This window comes from Alexandromys fortis, unplaced genomic scaffold (genome assembly GCF_014885135.2).
Source record: "Alexandromys fortis isolate MF-2015 unplaced genomic scaffold, M_Fortis_MF-2015_v1.1 scaffold_161, whole genome shotgun sequence".
Lineage (NCBI taxonomy): Eukaryota > Metazoa > Chordata > Mammalia > Rodentia > Cricetidae > Alexandromys > Alexandromys fortis.
In genome coordinates, this window is record NW_026068073.1 from 152,695 (window position 1) to 170,095 (window position 17,401).

The 17,401-nt window shown below is 46.7% G+C and overlaps 1 protein-coding gene across 2 annotated transcripts in view; it reads right to left on the reverse strand.

Annotated features, from left to right (window-relative positions):
* LOC126488127 (nodal modulator 1) overlaps positions 1–17,401 on the reverse strand; it is a 55,452-nt gene that overhangs the window by 18,928 nt on the left and 19,123 nt on the right. For both annotated transcript variants that reach the window (XM_050121337.1, XM_050121336.1), the window contains exons 12-18: positions 16,373–16,547; positions 14,329–14,470; positions 12,818–12,949; positions 11,720–11,856; positions 9,629–9,716; positions 8,464–8,527; positions 7,884–7,979 (exon numbers count right to left, since the gene is read on the reverse strand). In XM_050121337.1, coding sequence (XP_049977294.1) covers positions 7,884–7,979; positions 8,464–8,527; positions 9,629–9,716; positions 11,720–11,856; positions 12,818–12,949; positions 14,329–14,470; positions 16,373–16,547 — 834 coding nt within the window. The remainder of the gene's footprint in view (positions 1–7,883; positions 7,980–8,463; positions 8,528–9,628; positions 9,717–11,719; positions 11,857–12,817; positions 12,950–14,328; positions 14,471–16,372; positions 16,548–17,401) is intronic.

Below are 17,401 nucleotides of genomic sequence, written 5' to 3' on the forward strand. Positions count from 1 at the left end.
GTGCTGGAGAAGCTGGGACAGGTGGACCCCTGGTGTTCCCTGGCCAGGTGGCCTAACCTGATCATAAAGCTCCAAGCCAGTAAGAGACCCTGTCTCAAACAAAAGGGAGATGGCTTCTGAGGAAGAACTCCTGAGATTTACTGCTGTGAGCTCGACACACGTACGCACACAAAATTATAGAATACAAAAAAAAAAAAAAAAAAACGAACATTTTGATGCAGTATACACAGCAGAAGATGCTAGCAGAACTGGCTGGAAAAAGCCCCTAAACTTGATGAGAACCGGCCGCTCCACATGGCACCTGGACCCACGCTCTAGACCTCTGCCTCTGAAGAAAGGAGGAGTCAGGCACAGTAGCACACACCTTTAACACACCTTTAATCCCAGCACTCGGGAGGTAGAAGCAGGTGAATCTCTGAGTTTGAGCCCAGCCTGGTCTACAGCGAGTTCCAGGACAGCCAGAGCTACAGAGAAACCCTGTCTCAAAAACACAAAAGACAAAATAAAGAAAAGCAGAAGTGGGAACCCCAGGCTGAAGGAACAGCCCACACCCCAGACCCTGAGAACCTCCAGTGGGCAGGTGTTAGCGGAGAAGGCAGACACGATGAGTAGAGGCGCACTGTCGTCCTTCTGAGAAGGTGACTGGGCAAAGAGTGGCAGGCAGAGAGAATACTTGACCGAGGTCATGTGAGGAGAAGCTCAAGAAAGTGGATAACAGGGTGATGCCTCTGGGGAAAGATCGCTAGGTGTTCAAGACATGGCAAGATGAAAATGCACAGGCGCACAGCTGGAAAGGTGAGTGTCTAGGCTCCCAGCCGAAGGGCCCTGCTATCTATGCTCTAGCCCCTGGAGGCACACACCATGCCTCACCCCACCCATTGAAGCCCAGACCTGGGAACAGCCTCCCCCCACACCCAACCAGCTCCCACAGCATGTGCAACTGCTGGGGCCTTGGCCCCACCTGCACCTGGAGGAGCCCCAGAGCTGCATCAGCGACCAGAGGCACAGACCCTCCTGCAACTGGAGGAAGAGCAGCCACCTAAGTCACAGGCCCCACCTGCACCCACTGGAGGAAGAGATGGGTAGATGACCGTTTAAGAACACATGCAATAGCACAAAAAGAAATAAGGCACCACCAGAAACTAGAGATTCTATATCAGCAAGCCCGGAACATCCCAACATAGATGACACAGAAGAAAACAACTTTAAAGAGGAAATGAAAAAATCCCTTAAGAAATGGAGGAAAAGTCAAACAAAAAAATTGGAAGAAATTAACAAATACTTAAAAGAAAGCGAAAAAAAAAAAAAGCCAAGAAAAAACAATCAAACAGGAGAAGCAAACAGTTCAAGACTTGAAGACTAAAATAGAGGCAATAAACAAAACACAAACCGAGGGAATTCTGGGAATGAAAAATCTGGGTAAATGATCAGGAAACACAAAGGCAAACATACAAGATACAGAAGAGAGAATCTCAGGCACTGAAGATACAATAGAGGAAATAGAGTCATTGGTCAAAGAAAATGTTAATTCCAACAAATTATTAACACAAAATGTCCAGGAAATCTGGGACATGATGAAAAGACCAAACCTAAGAATAATAGGGATAGAAGAAGTCGTCCAGCTCAAAGGCACAGAAAAATATATTCAACAAAATCAGAGAAGGAAACGTCCTCAAGCTAAAGAAGGACAGGCCTACGAAAGTACAAGACGCTTACAGAACACCAAACAGACTGCACCAAAAAGGACCATCGCCACCTAATAATCAAACACTAAACATACACAATAAAGAGAGAACACTAAGAGCTGCAAAGGAAAAAGGCCAAGTAACATATAGAGGCAAACCTATCAGAATTATACCTGACTTCTCAATGCAAACTCTGAAATCCAGAAGACCTTGGAGAGACATTCTGTAGACACTAAGAGACTCCAGACTACTATACCCAGCAAAACCTTAAATTATCATAGACAGAGAAAATAAGATATTCCAAGACAAAACCAGATTTAAACAATACGTATCTACAAATCCAGCCCTACAGAAAGTACTAGAAGGAAAACTTCAACCAAGGAAGTTAGCTACACCCACAAAAACATAGGCAATAGATAATCCCACACCAGCAAAATCCAAATAAGGGAAACACACACACAATACCAACCCACCACCACCAACAAAACCAAAATAACAGGAACTAACTAACAATCACTGGTCATGAATATCATGAACATCATATCAGTGGACTCAATTCATCTAGAAAAAAAAAGACACAAGCTAACATATTGGTTATGAAAAAAAATCCATCCTTCTGCTGCATACAAGAAACACACCTCAACTTCAAAGACAGACATCGCCTCAGAGTACAGGGTTGGGAAAAGATTTTCCAATCAAATGGACCTAAGAAACAAGCTGGTATAGCTATCCTAATATCTAACAAAACAGACTTCAAACTAAAATCAGTCAAAAGAAGATGAAGGACATTTCACATTTGTCACACACACAAAAAAAAAATCCATCAAGATGAAGTCTCAATTATGAACGTCTATGCCCCAAATATGACAGCACCCACATTTCTTTTTTATATTTATTTATTTGTTATGTATACAATATTCTGTCTGTGTGTATGTCTGCAGGCACCAGACCTCATTACAGATGGTTGTGAGCCACCATGTGGTTGCCAGGAATTGAACTCAGGACCTTTGAAAGAGCAGCCAGTGCTCTTAACCTCTGAGCCACCTCTCCAGCCCCCAGCACCCACATTTCTAAAAGAAACATTACTAAAGCTTAAACCTCACATCAAATCCCACACACTAATAGTAGAAGACTTCAACACCCCACTCTCACGACTGGATAGGACTGCCAGACAGAAACTTAACAGAGAAAGAAAACAAATGTCATGACTCAAATGGACTTAACAGAAATCTACAGAACATTCCACCCAAACACAAAATAATACACCTTCTTCTCAGCACCTCATGAAACCGTCTCAAAATTGAACACATACTAAGTAACAAAGCAAACCTCAACAATTACAAAAACTTGGAATAACACCATGTATCTTATGAGATCACCTCGGCTCAAAGTGAGAATTCAACAGCAACACTAATTGTAGAAAGCCCACAAACACATGGAAATTGAAAAATAATCAACTGTGATCACCACTGGGTCAAGGAAGAAATAAAGAAAGAAATTAAAGACTTCCAAAAATTCAATAAAAGTGAATGTACAACGTGCCCAAACTCATGGGACACTTTGAAAGCAGTGCTAAAAAGAAAGTTCATAGCACTAAGTTGTAAAGAAAGTGGAGAAGCCGGGCAGCGGAAGAGAACGCCTTTAATCCCAGCACTCAGGAGGGGAAGGTAGATGGTTCTCTGTGAGTTTGAGGCCAGCCTGGTCTACAAGAGTCAATTCCAGGACAGGTTCCAAAGCTACAGAGAAACCCTATCTCGAAAAGCCAAAAAAAAAAAAAAAAAAAAAAAATCTCACACTAGCTACTTAACAGCACACCTGAAAGCTTTAGAACAAAAAGAAGCAGACTCACCCAGGAGGAGTTGATGCCAGGAAGTAATCAAATTGAGGGCAAAAATCAATAAAATAGAAAGAAAGAAAACAATACAAAGCATCAATTAAACAAAAAGCTGGTTCTTCAAGAAAATCAGCAAGATTGACAAGCCTTTAAATCCAAATTAACAAACAGGTAAAAAGAGAACATGCAAATTAACAAAATCAGAAATGAAAAGGGGAACATAACAGACATTGAGAAAATTCAGAGAATAATCAAGTCATTCTTAAAAACACCTGTACTCTTCAAAGACTTAAAGACCTTGCAAGAATAATACTCAACTTCATAAGGAAAAACAAAAAACCCAGGATAGCCAAAACAATTCTGTACAATAAAGGAACTTCCAGAGGCATCACCATCCCTGACATAAGCTCTATTACAGAGCTACAGTAATGAAAACAGCTTGATACTGGCATAAAAACAGAGATGTTGACCAATGGAATCAAATCAAAGACCCAGGTAATAATCCACACACCTATGAACACCTGATTTTGACAAAGAAACTAAAATTATACAGTGGAAAAAAGAAAGCATCTTCAACAAATGGTGCTGGCACAACTGGATGTCAACCTGTAGAATATAGATAAATCCATATCTATCCCCATGCACAAAACTTAGGTCCAAATGGATTAAAAAACCTCAATATAAATCCGACCACACTGAACCTGATAGAAGAGAAAGTGGGAAGCAGCCTTCAATGCATGGGCACAGGAGACCACTTCCTAAATATAACCCTTGTAGCACAGGCACTGAGAGCAACAATTAATAAATGCGACCTCCTAAAACTGAGAAGCCTCTGTAAAGCAAAGGACAAAGTCAATAAGACAAAAAGGCAGCCTACTGAATGGGAAAAGATCACCAACCCCACATCAGACAAAGGACTGATCTCCAAAATACATAAAGAACTTAAGAAATCAGACATCAAAATTCCAAATAACCCAAGTGAAAATGGGGTACAGAACTAAATAGAGAATTCTCAACAGAAGAATCTCAAATGGTCGAAAGACATTTAAGGAAATGTTCAACATCCATAGCCATTAGAGAAACACAAATCAAAACAACTCTGAGATACCATCTTATACCTGTCAGAATGGCTAAGATCAAAAACACCAATGATCACTTATGCTGGAGAGGTTGTGGAGTAAAGGGAACACTCATCCATTGCTGGTGGAAATGCAAACTTGTACAACCACTTTAGAAATCAGTGTGGCAGTTTCTCAGAAAATTGGGAGTCAACCTACCTCAGGATCTAGCAATACAACTCTTGGGCATGTACCCAAGATGCTCAATCACACTACAAAGACATTTGCTCAGCTATGTTCACAGCAGCATTATTTGTAATAGCCAGAACCTGGAAACAAGCTAGATGCCCCTCGACTGGAGAATGGATAAAGAAAATGTGGCACATTTACACATTAGAGTACTACTCAGTGGTAAAAGACAATGACATCTTGAAATTTGCATGCAAATAGGTGGAACTAGAAAACACCATCCTGGATGAGGTAACCCAGACCCAAAAAGTTGAATATGGTATGTACTCACTAGTGGATACTAGCCATAAACAAAAGATATTGAGCCTATAGTTCATGATCCTAGAGAAGCTGGGTAACAAGGTGAACCCTAAGAAAAACATATAGACCCACCTGGAAAGCTGAAATAGACATCAGCTAACAAAATTGGAAACATGGGGGAGGAAAGCAGGGGAGAAGGGGAGGGGCAAGGAGAACTTGAGGGAATAGGACAGTTGAGATGGAGGAAGGACAGAGATAAGAGCAAGGAAAGAGATATTTTAATTGAGGGAGCCATTATAGAACTAGCAAGAAACCTGGTTCTAGAGAAATTCCCAGGAATCTGCAAGGATGACCCCAGATAAGACCCTAAGTAATAGAGGAGAGGGGGCCTGAACTGGCCTTGTCCTATAGTCAGACTGATGAATACCTTAAGTATCACCACAGACCTTCATCCAGCAACTGATGGAAGTAGAGGAAGGGACCCACATTGGAGCACTGGACTGGGCTTCCAAAGTCCAGTTAAAGAGCAGGATGAGTGAGAATATGAACAAAGAGGTCAAGACCATGAAAGGGACACCCACTGAAACAGTCTACCTGAGCTAATGGGAGCTCACCAAATCCAGCTGGACAGGGAAGGAACAAGCATAGGACCAAATTAGTCCTTCTGAATGTGGTTGACAGTTGCGTGGCTGGGGCAGACTGAGGGGCCACTGGCAGTGGCACCAGGATTTATCCCTACTGCATGTACTTGCTTTTTGGGATCCTATTCTCTTTGAATGGATACCTTGCTCAGCTTAGATATAGTAGGGAGGGCCTTGGACCTTCCCCAAAGCAGTATGCCTTACCCTCTCTGGGGAGTGAATGGGGGGGAGGTGGGGAAGTTGGTAGAAGGATGGGAGGAGGTGAGGGAGTAGGAACTTGGATCAGTATGCATAATGGAAAAAGATAGTTTGATTTCTTTTTTTAAAAAAAAAAAAGAAAATGAAAAAAGAACAAAACAAAAACCTAAAAATAAAAAAAAAAAAAAAAAAAACTGTACTACCCAAAATAGAAAAATTAAACAGGTACAAATTCACAAAATAGACCCTGGCACAAGCAGGAGCTACATGTGGGGCTCCAGCCCCGCCCTGCTAGGTTGTCTTTTCTTTTTTCCCCCAAGCCACTGAGCGAGTTTGGAATTTTTCTTCTGTACCTTTCAGGCAGCTGCCAACACACATGCTTTTTCCAAACAATCCCATGTGTTTTTTAGACAGCTGGCTCTCTCTCTCTCTTTCTCCCTCTCTCCCTCCCTCCCTCCCTCCCTCTCTCCACTATGGGTTGCAGGCACTCCCTGAACGTCCTTCTTGGGCTGCTGTCAAACTAGGTAGCTGCCTTGAAATCCAGCCAGGCTTCTAATGTTGTACGCAGCAGCAATCAGCCTGACATCTTCATCAACATCATCATCATTTGGTAAGACAACTGGGGACTCTAAAGGAAGGAATTAGTTAAAAGCTTTTCTCAGTTAATAAATAGGGGGCGGGGGGGGGGGACATTATAATGGCGGGATTTGGGTCTCTGTATGATGATATACCAGACAGTTTGAAAATGGACCGATTAAATGAGAAGACAGCTCATTTAAATGGCATTTATGTAATATCAATTTTATTTTATTTTATTTTATTTTAAATATTTATTTATTTACTCATTATGTATACAACCAATATTCTGTCTGTATGCCTGAAGGCCAGAAGAGGGCGCCAGACCTCTTTACAGATGGTTGTGAGCCACCATGTGGTTGCTGGGAATTGAACTCAGGACCTTTGGAAGAGCAGGCAATGCTCTTAACCGCTGAGCCATCTCTCCAGCCCCCTGTAATATCAATTTTAAACCTTATCAGCTTTATCATTTTTGTCTTATCACTAGAAAAGTTGATTAATTTGAGAGTAAGATACAGGCCTTAGAAAGACCTAGTAAAACAGATCACAGAGATATTCAAATCCAGTCGTAAGAATTTAATGGAGGGCCAATTTTAGCACTGCATTCATTATAAGAACAGAGAGGAACACACTACGATTTTCAAACAGCCAACCTTATTATATCCAGCAACCTTACAGGAACTGCCAAATGGCAGAGGCTCTGTTACAGCTAACTGGACTCCTATGACAATGTCAGATTTAAGGAGATCAAGGAAGCAATGGTCTCCTATGGTATGCATTCACTTTGTGAAGCAATTGTTAAACTCATGGTGAGTTCCTAATAGAATTATCCCTAATGACTTGATAGAGTTGGTTACAGCTGTTTCAGAGCAACAATTACCATGGAGTACCTAGGTCAGAGAGTACCTAGGTGCACATGTCTGTGTTTGAGTGTTCTCAGTATCCGTGGCAGATGGGCAGGAAGTTGGGAGGAAGCAAGTTCCTAGATATTCCATCTGTGTGAGACAGTCATGCTGCCCAAAGTCTGACACTTCCTGAGGAAGCTGGGGTGTCAGACACACTGCAGCCAGAACAGAAGACCCCCAGCAAGCCAGCCTCCCAAGCACTTCTTCCAACCCAGAGGAGCACCTCTAGTCCTTATGTCCTCGAGAAAAGATCTAAAGAATTTTTAAGTCGCTATAACATTTGAACTATAATGAACAAACCCCGGAAGTCTGCTCTCTTAGCCAAAAGGCATAAAGAATTCACACAAACTTAAGACACAGCCCCAGCTGTCAGCAGCAAGCAGTTGGGAGCTCACTGCTGTGGGTTTACAAGAGCTCAAAACCATCTTCAGAATCCATTAGGGTCTCCCAGGCGTCTCCACCAGTCCCACCCTGCCCACGCAGGACACCCATCTTACTTGATAGTCACTGTCACATCCATCATTTTGTCCGTGGTGATGGTTCCCAGGACATGGTGGCGAATGGCTGTTAGCGTCAGGATGCTGGGTGAAGACCTATAATCAGAACACAGAGAAGCTGCTAGCAGCAACCCAGACAGGCTCCAAGGGATGGCGGTATTTGCCTCCCTGCAGAGGTGGCCTTCCCCACCCTGATACACTGGGAAACAGTCCACAGGCTGGGGTAAGGAAACTCGGGAAGCTCACAAGTACAATCAGAGGACAGCTCTATGGAGTACATTCTTCTCCTTCCACCTTAACATAGCTTCCAGGTTTTGAACTATGGTCTCCAGTCTGGCTTGGCACACACCTCTACCTAGGAGCCCTCTTGCTGGTCCTTGAGTTTACATAACTCTTACATAACAGCCTGCTCCATTTCCTCAGTAACATCCAAATAAAAAGCCCATATCTAGAAATTCACCTTAATGCCTAATCTTACCACTTCCAAAAGAACAAGAAACCCAACAGCCAAAGAGCCAGAAAAGGAATGCCCGTCCTCCCCCAGCACACACACACCACAAAGCACCATCTCCAGGCTTACGTGTCATAGGTGTAGAAGGCTTGCTCAAAGCGGTGGCAGGAACGCGGGGTCACTTTGTACACACCTACAAAGAGAAACCAAAAGAACTGCCGTGGACAGGGTGCATACGTTAGGTGTTCCGAGAGGCAAAGAAACGGGGCAGAGGAGGCCTGCAAACGCACAAAGCAAACCTGAGGAGTGACACCTGGGTCGGGGCACAGCTCAGCACCTGCGGGAGGAATGCAGTCAAGCAGAACTAACAATTTAACCATCAGTATTTTGGTCAGACTCCTGCAGAAGACTTTCTGTTCTCACTGCAGTGGGCATCAGGGGTCATGTTTAGCTCCCCCACCCCACATTCGCCAGCAGACAATGACTGGCCACCTTCTCCAGCCCAGCACCCTGCTGGGTGGGCACACAGTGGGAAGGGCAGCAGGTTGGCCTGACCGCCACCGAGCTTGCCATCTACAGAGAGAATATTTAGTAGCTCAAGAAAACCCTAACAGCCAAAAGACACAATGCAAGATCCCAAATAGACCTTGGGCAGAGGAGTATAGATGCCAAATGGTACAGTCTCCCCGGAAACCAACTGGTAGTTTCTTTTACAAGTTACACCATAAATTTACCATATGATTAAGAGGTCCATTCTTAGGATCTTAAATAAGAATTATAACACAAAGGCATAAAACCATGCACATAGCTCTAGTTCCTAATACCTCGAATGCAATGACAGACGACCACACACAGGGAATGTGGAGCACTGTTCATCCACGACAAAGAACTCAACACTGACGCCCTGCAACGTGGCTCAGCTCCCAAACTATGCTAAAGGGAAGAGGCCAAAGCCCAGGTCAGGCCCAGAGGACAGAGGTGCCTGAGCTGCTGCAGGGCTGGGACTGGTAATGAGTGGACAGCCTGGCAAACTGTACTAGAAACCACTTATTCACATCTCACGTGAACGAACTGTGTTGTTTGTGCGGCACTGGGATGAGGCCAGGCCTCCACCTCTGAGTTCCCAAGCTGGAGAACTTCACGCTGTAAAATCTATCTCACTAGAACTAAGAGAGAGGCAAGGCAACATCACTGTGAGAACAGCAACCTCCTCAACATCTCTGGAGGCAAAAGGACCCAAAGCCACTGCCCTTCAGGCCCACCCTAGCCCCACCCTCCCGCCTCCCAGGCTGACCTGGCTTGGACAGGCAGAAGCGGTTCACTCCTCTGGACAGGTTGTAAATCCCCACATTCTCAGGGCCGTTTCCATCCTGATGAAACTCCTGTGGAGCAAAGCCAACACAGTGACTTATGGAGAGACAGAGACTCCACATGATTAATCTCATTTCTGTTTCTCAGCCAGTCACCAGTTTGGCCCGTTAAATCATTTGAGCTGTTGGGTGCCATGGGAAAACTGAAAATCTTCCAAACTGTACTGAGATGTACTACCTGCAGCAGTCAGCGCCTGTTTACTGAGTGCCTGCCACAGGACAGACTCAGGTCCTGTGACCCTGCTCTGGGAAGGAGAGGGCACCCTTTAACTAAGGAAGTCAGAAAATCAACAAATGAATGAGTGGTTTCAGGTCGGAGGAGATAAAACAGAGAAGCAAATACAAGGAGCGGAATGACCACCTGTCCTGGAGAGAAGCCCTAGAGCTCTGGGGCCTGGGCCTCAGCACCAACCACCCTCTAAACAGGAAACTGGCTGAGGCCTCAATGGTGAGGAAGTGCAGCTCTTTGGGCAGAGGGATAAACACGTGCAAAGGCTATGGACAGCGAGACACATCCAGGTGAACTAGGAACAGAAGTGCTGCTGGGGCCAAGGACATGGACAAGGAGGTCAGGTGAGAATGAGGCGAGCACAAGCTCCTTGCCCACCTTACTCACAAAATTTAGATTTTAATCTAGAGGCAGCAGAAATCTACTGCAGGCTTAGGGAGAGGAGTGTCGACTGGCTTATTCTTGACTGTACACCAACCATCTCGGAATAAAGGATACCGGAGTGTTAGCAGCCCTGCCATTGCCAATTGCTTCTCTGATGCGGTCTGACAATGACGTCTGCTACAACCCTGAGGAAACCACAGAGGAGCCCCAGGACCACAGCCAAGTAGGCAGGCACTGGCCTGGAGGGAAGCAGGAGGTTACAAAATTCAAGACCAGCCTGGGCCACTCAGAAAAACTCAGTTTCAAAATCAGAGAGTGAAAAAGAGGGAGCTGGGGAGATGGCTGAGCAAACCTGCTCTTCTCCCAGGAGACCTGGCTTTGTTCTTACATGGAGATTCACCACTCTTCTCTATAACTCCAGTCCTAGACAACCCAATGCCATCTCCTGGCTTCCATGAACATTGCACACAGGTAGTATAGACATACACAGGCAAAACACCCATACACACAACATAAAAGTAACAATAATTTAGGCTAGGTGTGACGCCGCTGTCTGTCTTTACTCCACCACTCAGGAGGAATAAGCACTGGGATCTTATCTCTATCAGGCCACACAGTATGGTCTGAGGCCACCTGGTCTACACAGTATGTCGCAGGAGAGCCAGGGCTATATAGAAAGATCAGACCTCAAAATATAATAAACAAACAAATAAAATAATAGTAACTTAAAAATATTTTAAGGACCAGCACTACAGCTCAGTGGTAAGTGCTTGGTCGGTATATTTAAATCCCTGGATTTAGTCCTGAGAAGCACGAAAGCAAATCAAAACAGAGCGATAGGGAATACGTGAGTAAGTTCTTCCCATTGTGGGAAGCAACAGCCTAGAGACACTGGGGGCACCAAGGAATCGTTAAATATAACACAACTTGCTGGGCTTCCCTTCAGCCTGAGCAGTGGGCACATGATCCCAACGCTGCAGGAAAAACAAGGGAACTTCCAGAAGCAGCACAACACACACCACACCACACCGGCCCCTCTGCTGCCCCAAACACTGCAGTCATGGGGATGCCTTCCCTAGCAGGCGGGAACTCAGGGCGGAAAAGGAACTTGGCTTGACTGGCATTACAAATTCTTACTGTGCCAGGCTCTGGCAATTGCTATATGCCAGACGTTCCTTTTAATTTGGAGTGTGTGTGTGTGTGGTGTGTAAGGGCATGCGTGCACTATATGTATGTGTCGGTCAAAGGGCAACTTGCAGGACCCGATTCTTTCCTTCCATTGTGAGGGTCCCAGGTATCAAATTCAGACCATCAGGCTTGCTAGCAAACACCTTTACAGGCTGAGCCATCTTGCCGAACCCCCTGGGTATTCTCTCTGCGACCCTTTAAAAGCAGCACTTACCAGAGTGATGGCGTGTGAGAGCGCGCACCGCAGCATATAGCCCGTCTGCCTGAACTCCAGGGAAGACACGTCGTCCTCCAGCACCTCCAGCTCCAGACTCTTGTTCCTCCAGCACCAGTCTTCATGCGTGATGCTCACTGCAAAGCAAATACCACCAGGCCACTGGGATCTGCCGACCAGCTGCACAACATGGTGCTGTGCACTCGCAATTGCAGCACCAGCACTCAGAAGGCTGAGGCAGGAGGATGAAATGAGTTCAAAGCCAGTCTGGGCTCTAGGTGACACCTTGTCTAAAAAGAAAATACACTTTATAAAAAAACACCTAGGCAGTCAACAATGTTTAGGACAAGTCACTGCCAAAGAAAAACTGACACCAGCGGCCACTGTCACTACAACTGTCACTAGAAATCCACGGAGGCTGAAGATGCCAGGCCAAAAATATCCAGAGGTCACCAGACTTTCAGTAAATATTTTCAGCTGATTTTTGTCTAATTTGTTGTTATTGTTGTTTATGTGGAATGCAACTCTGGCAGACCTTGAACTCCTTCCTGTGAGCCTTGCAGGTCTAGACTTCTGAACTCTGCCAGTGGCCTGTGAGGAGTAGTTAGCATGTGCACATGGGCGTGACGGGACTCTGCAGAAACTATAAAACAGGCAGTCTGCCAGCTCTGAGACAGAAAACAGACCCCAGAGAGAGAAGCCTACTTTCCACTAGCCAGAAGTCTAGTCCGAAAAGAAGGAAGGAGCTGGCTTGTTGAGGGCAGGAACGGCACCCGCATGGGCCACTGCCCTGCTGACCAGGCTCTGAGCTTTGCTTAGTCCCTTCCTGAGAAAGGACCATTTCACAGATGAGCAAACAATCTGTGGAGGAGAAAGAGTGGCTGCCCAAGGTCCCTCTAGAGCTAAATGGCAGCCATGAGACTGGAATCATCATGAGCGTTCTGGCACTTAGAAATAAAATGATTTGTCAGGGCACCCTCCCCAAAGCAGACACGTGGGGTCAAGGTCCCAGGACAGAGTTCCCAAGAAAAGGTCTACAGAAAGCACAAAGGGGAGCAGGCTTGGGAGAGCTCATGAAAGGGGCATGCTTTATCTTACCTTTGTATTTCCCAGGGAGCACTTTGTCAAAGGTAAAGGTCATGGAGTTGACCTTGACAGAGAGCTGGAGGCTGCGTTTCTCACCCTGGCGGCTCAGTGACTGCAGGGTCACCAACAGGTCACCACAGGTATCTAGAGAGAAGACCCGAGAACCTCACGTGACTGCCATAGCAAACCCTGCCGAGATTCTAAGTGCTTAGCCTGAGCAATAAGCCCTGGAGGCAAGTTCAGAAAGAACGCCTGGGAGCCCCCAAGAGCAGCTCTGGACTACTTCCTCCAGGACAGTACAATGACCCAGTTCTCAGTTACCCCAAGACAGGGGAGGGTTAGTAACTTGCTCCAGGTCACAGTCCTTGGAATCTAACCAGAATCAGCAGCAACATTGAGGAAACTGTATTTAAACCCCTTATAGACTCCAAGAGGGGCAGTATGCCCATTTTACAAAGTGAAAGTCTCAGGCCTGCCGGGAGTCGTGGTGCACGCCTACAATCCTAGCATTTGGGAGCTGAAGGCAAGAAAGTTAAGATCATTCTAAGATGGGCTGGAGAGATGGCTCAGCAGTTAAGAGTATACTTCCAGAGGTCCTGAGTTCAATCCCCAGCAACCACATGGTAGCTCACAACCATAAGATCTGGTGCCCTCTTCTGGCCTGCAAGAACACATGCAGGCAGAACACTGTATACATAATAAATGAACCTTTCAGAAAAAAAAATCATTTTTAAAAAAAAGCATTCTCAGCCTTGGACTACATGAGACCTGGACTCAAAAACACAGAAAGGAGGCTGGGGAGATGATCCAGATGTGTGTGTGGTGAGCTACCTGCCACATATACATGAGGATCTGAGTTTGGTTCCCATAAATGCAGATAAAGAGCTGGCGTGGCAATGTGCGCCAGAAGCCTCAGCACTGGGAGCGGGCAGAGATAGGCAGTACCTAGAGCTCTCTGTCCAGCCAGCCTAGCTGAACTGATGAGCTTCAGGGTCAGTGACGGACCCTGTCTCCAAATAATAGAAAAAAGTGTAGACAGATCAAGGGAAGACATTCAATACCGCCCTCTGACCTCCACACACAGGCACACATGCGCAAGTGTGCCCACACATACTGTGCCCTTACCTACACACAGACTCACACCATGCACACACACACACACACACACACACACACACACACACACTCATGTGCACACACTTTTACGTACCAAGCATGCATACACACATCATACACGCATGCACACACACAAACTAACATTGAAGGCAGGATCTGATTTCAGCCTAAAAAGAAACCTTTGGAAAATAAAGTAGAAACAATTCAGGTGCCCGGTAGCTAGGCGGTTACTGAGAACTCACCATACACACACAAAAAAAAAAAAAAAAAAAAACACTCCAGAACCCTGCAGGTCTCCCCAGGAATGGCAGGCACTGCCTTTACTGTAACCCCACTTCAGAGACACCTGGTCCCATCTCTTCCCACTGTCCAGTTCTCCCAACTCTCATTTGCAGTGGACACTTCACCTAAGCAGGAGACTTTTCCAGAAACAGATGCCAAAAACTGCACGAAAGCCACATCCATCACAGGCCTGTTGGTCACAGTGACAGGGAACGTCTGCGGTTTCAGCATCAGCCCAGCTCTGGTCTCAGCCTCTGGCACCAGCACCTGTGAGAAGATGAGATGGCAGTGCTTCTCAACCTTCCTTATGCTGTGGTGGCCCCAACACAGCATTTAGTTCACAGCTGCAGTTCTGCTACTGCTGTGACCACACTGCAGTATAAACATCCGACACGCAGGATTCTGATATAGAGGACCCCCCCCGCCCCCGCAAAAGAGTTGTGACCCATAGGTTGAAAACTTGTACTAGACACGTCAGAGAACAGCTTTCCCCAGCCTATGAGGCTAGAAGCACTAGAGCCTTCCTGAGGGCCTCAGGCTCAGCAGATACTAAAGGGTGAAGGTTCACACTGAGCCTAAATGTGTAATCACATCAAATATAACAATTCTGTTTGTTTCCCGAGACAGGGTTTCTGTGTACCCCTGGCTGTCCTGGAACTCACTCTATAGACCAGGCTGGCCTCTAACTCAGAGATCTGCCTATCTCTGGCCCCAGCACAGGGATTAAAGGCGTGCGCCAGTAGGAAGTGATATTTTCATAGTAACACACTAGTAGTATAATACCTAAGCCAGGCATGGCAGCACCAGCCTCTAACCTCCCACTCAGGAGTCTGAGACAGAAAGAACACCCCAAGTCCAAGTCAACCTGGGCTTTTGTAAAACCAAGTCTCAGAGAGACTGTCTGATGCCTCCCCAGAGGCACCCGTAGAATTAGGTCATTTTTCTTTTTCTATGCACTTATTTTCTTCTGTGTTACAGAAGACAGAGACTACGCAGCCCAGGCTAGCCTGAAATTCACACTCCTGCTTCCACTCCCCAGTGCTGGGACTGCAGGCATGTGCCATCACACTTGATTCCTTTCCTGTAGGATGGGGAAGGAGGCACACATCCCTGTTGTACTCCCAGTAAAGAACTGCCCAACTCTGGGCTTCTGACAGAGCCTCGGGAGCTGTCGATGTGACCATCTTCACATAAGCTGGGCACCCACCAAATATCTCCACTTGTCCCTCCAGAAGGGGGAACCCACTACAGAAGACCCACGCTTAGTAGACACTTCCAGGCCTCCCTCACTAAAGCTGGGAGCCGAGCTGATTTAACCAGCCAGCCCTGTGGGCTCCAGGGACATGGTCTTTCCCGGGTGGGCAGACCTCTGGTTGTCGTCTTGACAGTAGCCCAGTTGTGCTCAGGCCTACTCCACTGTGAGGATACTCCAGACAGGGGCTGCCCTGCTCCTCTGCCTGAATGGGCAAGCTCCCTGGGGTCTGTGGTTGTCCTGGAGTCAGGGTGGGGTAGTTCCTCTAGTCTGGGCTCTCAGAAGCTGGCACCATGAAATTCTAAAACTGCAAGAACTGGCTTTGCTCTGCTTTGGCCTCGTGGATGTCCTAGAGCAGCCAGAAACAAGGATGGCACAGGAGGGCACACGTTTGCTGCCAGCCCTGCACATACCCAGGGAGAGAAGACAGCCTCAGCTTACCACAGCCCTCACACGGAGGAAGGAGACAGAACTGAAAGGCATATAACACTCTGGAAAACCCTTGCTTTTCCTCGAGCTGGGGTGGGGGCAGTGAGAGTGAGTGGAGGCTGGATGTCACCTTGGACGCTGTTTCCTCAGAAACCAATTATCTTATTCTTTGGAGACAAAATTTCTCATTGGCCTGGGGCTTACCTAGCAGGCAAGCCTGGCCAGCCAGTGAGCCTCAGGGATCTGCCTGCCTCTGCCTCCCCGGCACGGGAATGACAAGCCAATGCCAGCACTCCAGGGATCAGAGGTCCTCATGCCTGCAGGGCAAGCACTCTCCTGACAATCACCTTCCCAACCCGCAGACATTATAAGACAAACACGCACTCTCCTGACAATCACCTTCCCAACCCGCAGAAATTATAAGACAAACACGCACTCTCCTGACAATCACCTTCCCAACCCGCAGACATTATAAGACAAACACGCACCTGGACTTTGTAGGTCCCTGGTTTCGCTTTAAAGCAAAATGATCCATGAGCATCCGTCTCCACGGTGACCAAAGGCTTGTCCTTGTCTTGAGAGGACAGGACCACTTTGTATTTACTCATCTGTTTGACAGTATCCGGGGAGCGGATGATGGATATCTGGCCACAGATGCTGAACCTGCAACAAGAAACCTGGTCATTCCAGCAAGACTTAAGGCAGGGGGCAGGCCCCCGGCAACCGAACACAAGACTATCTAACAGACAGACTTTGTGACTTTCACTTTAGAGACCCGCCTGCAGAAGTCTGCAGCTGGGCCCAGGGCAGAGCTGTGCGCTCTGGGTAACATACTGTCCCCACCCCACCTCCGCAGTAGCCATCTGCAGGAAATCTGCAGGTAATAGGAACATTTCAGATAACTGGATTACTGATATGACTTGGGTCAACCTTCACAAAGGAAGAGCTGTCAGCTGCTCACAAAAAGAAGGACCATTACCCAGGCCAGGAAACCATCAGTCCTCATCTGTGGCGAGATGCCACCTAAGAACAAATGCAAAGCTGAAACTGAACTCAGGAGCTCGAGCCCCAGTGCCTCCATAAAGGCAGAGCCCTATGGATGGGAAGGACCTGGCTTCCAGCTTCTAGATAACGGGACCCTTTAAGAAACACACAGCAGGTACAGCTGCTCCCCAAGAAGGCCAGCAAGAGCGCCCGTCAGGGCCTGAGGACTGCTTCCCAATTCCATGTCTGGTGTGCAGCTAAGACACCATCTGGAGGCCAGCCAACTCTCTAACTCACTAAAGGTCAAGTCTCATCTTAAGCCATCACAGGAGGCAAGTGTCAGCTGCTGCTTTGGACAGAACAATACTAAAGAACTTTGTGCTTCTGACAATCATAGGCCAAACAAAATGTTGGAGAAACTGATGTCTGACCCAACTGGACAATCAGGGACAGGCTCAAGGAATGGTTGCAGACGGCTGTGCCGTTCAGGAGCGAGTGAAGGGCTCACTCACCACCTGCCTCTGTGGTGACTG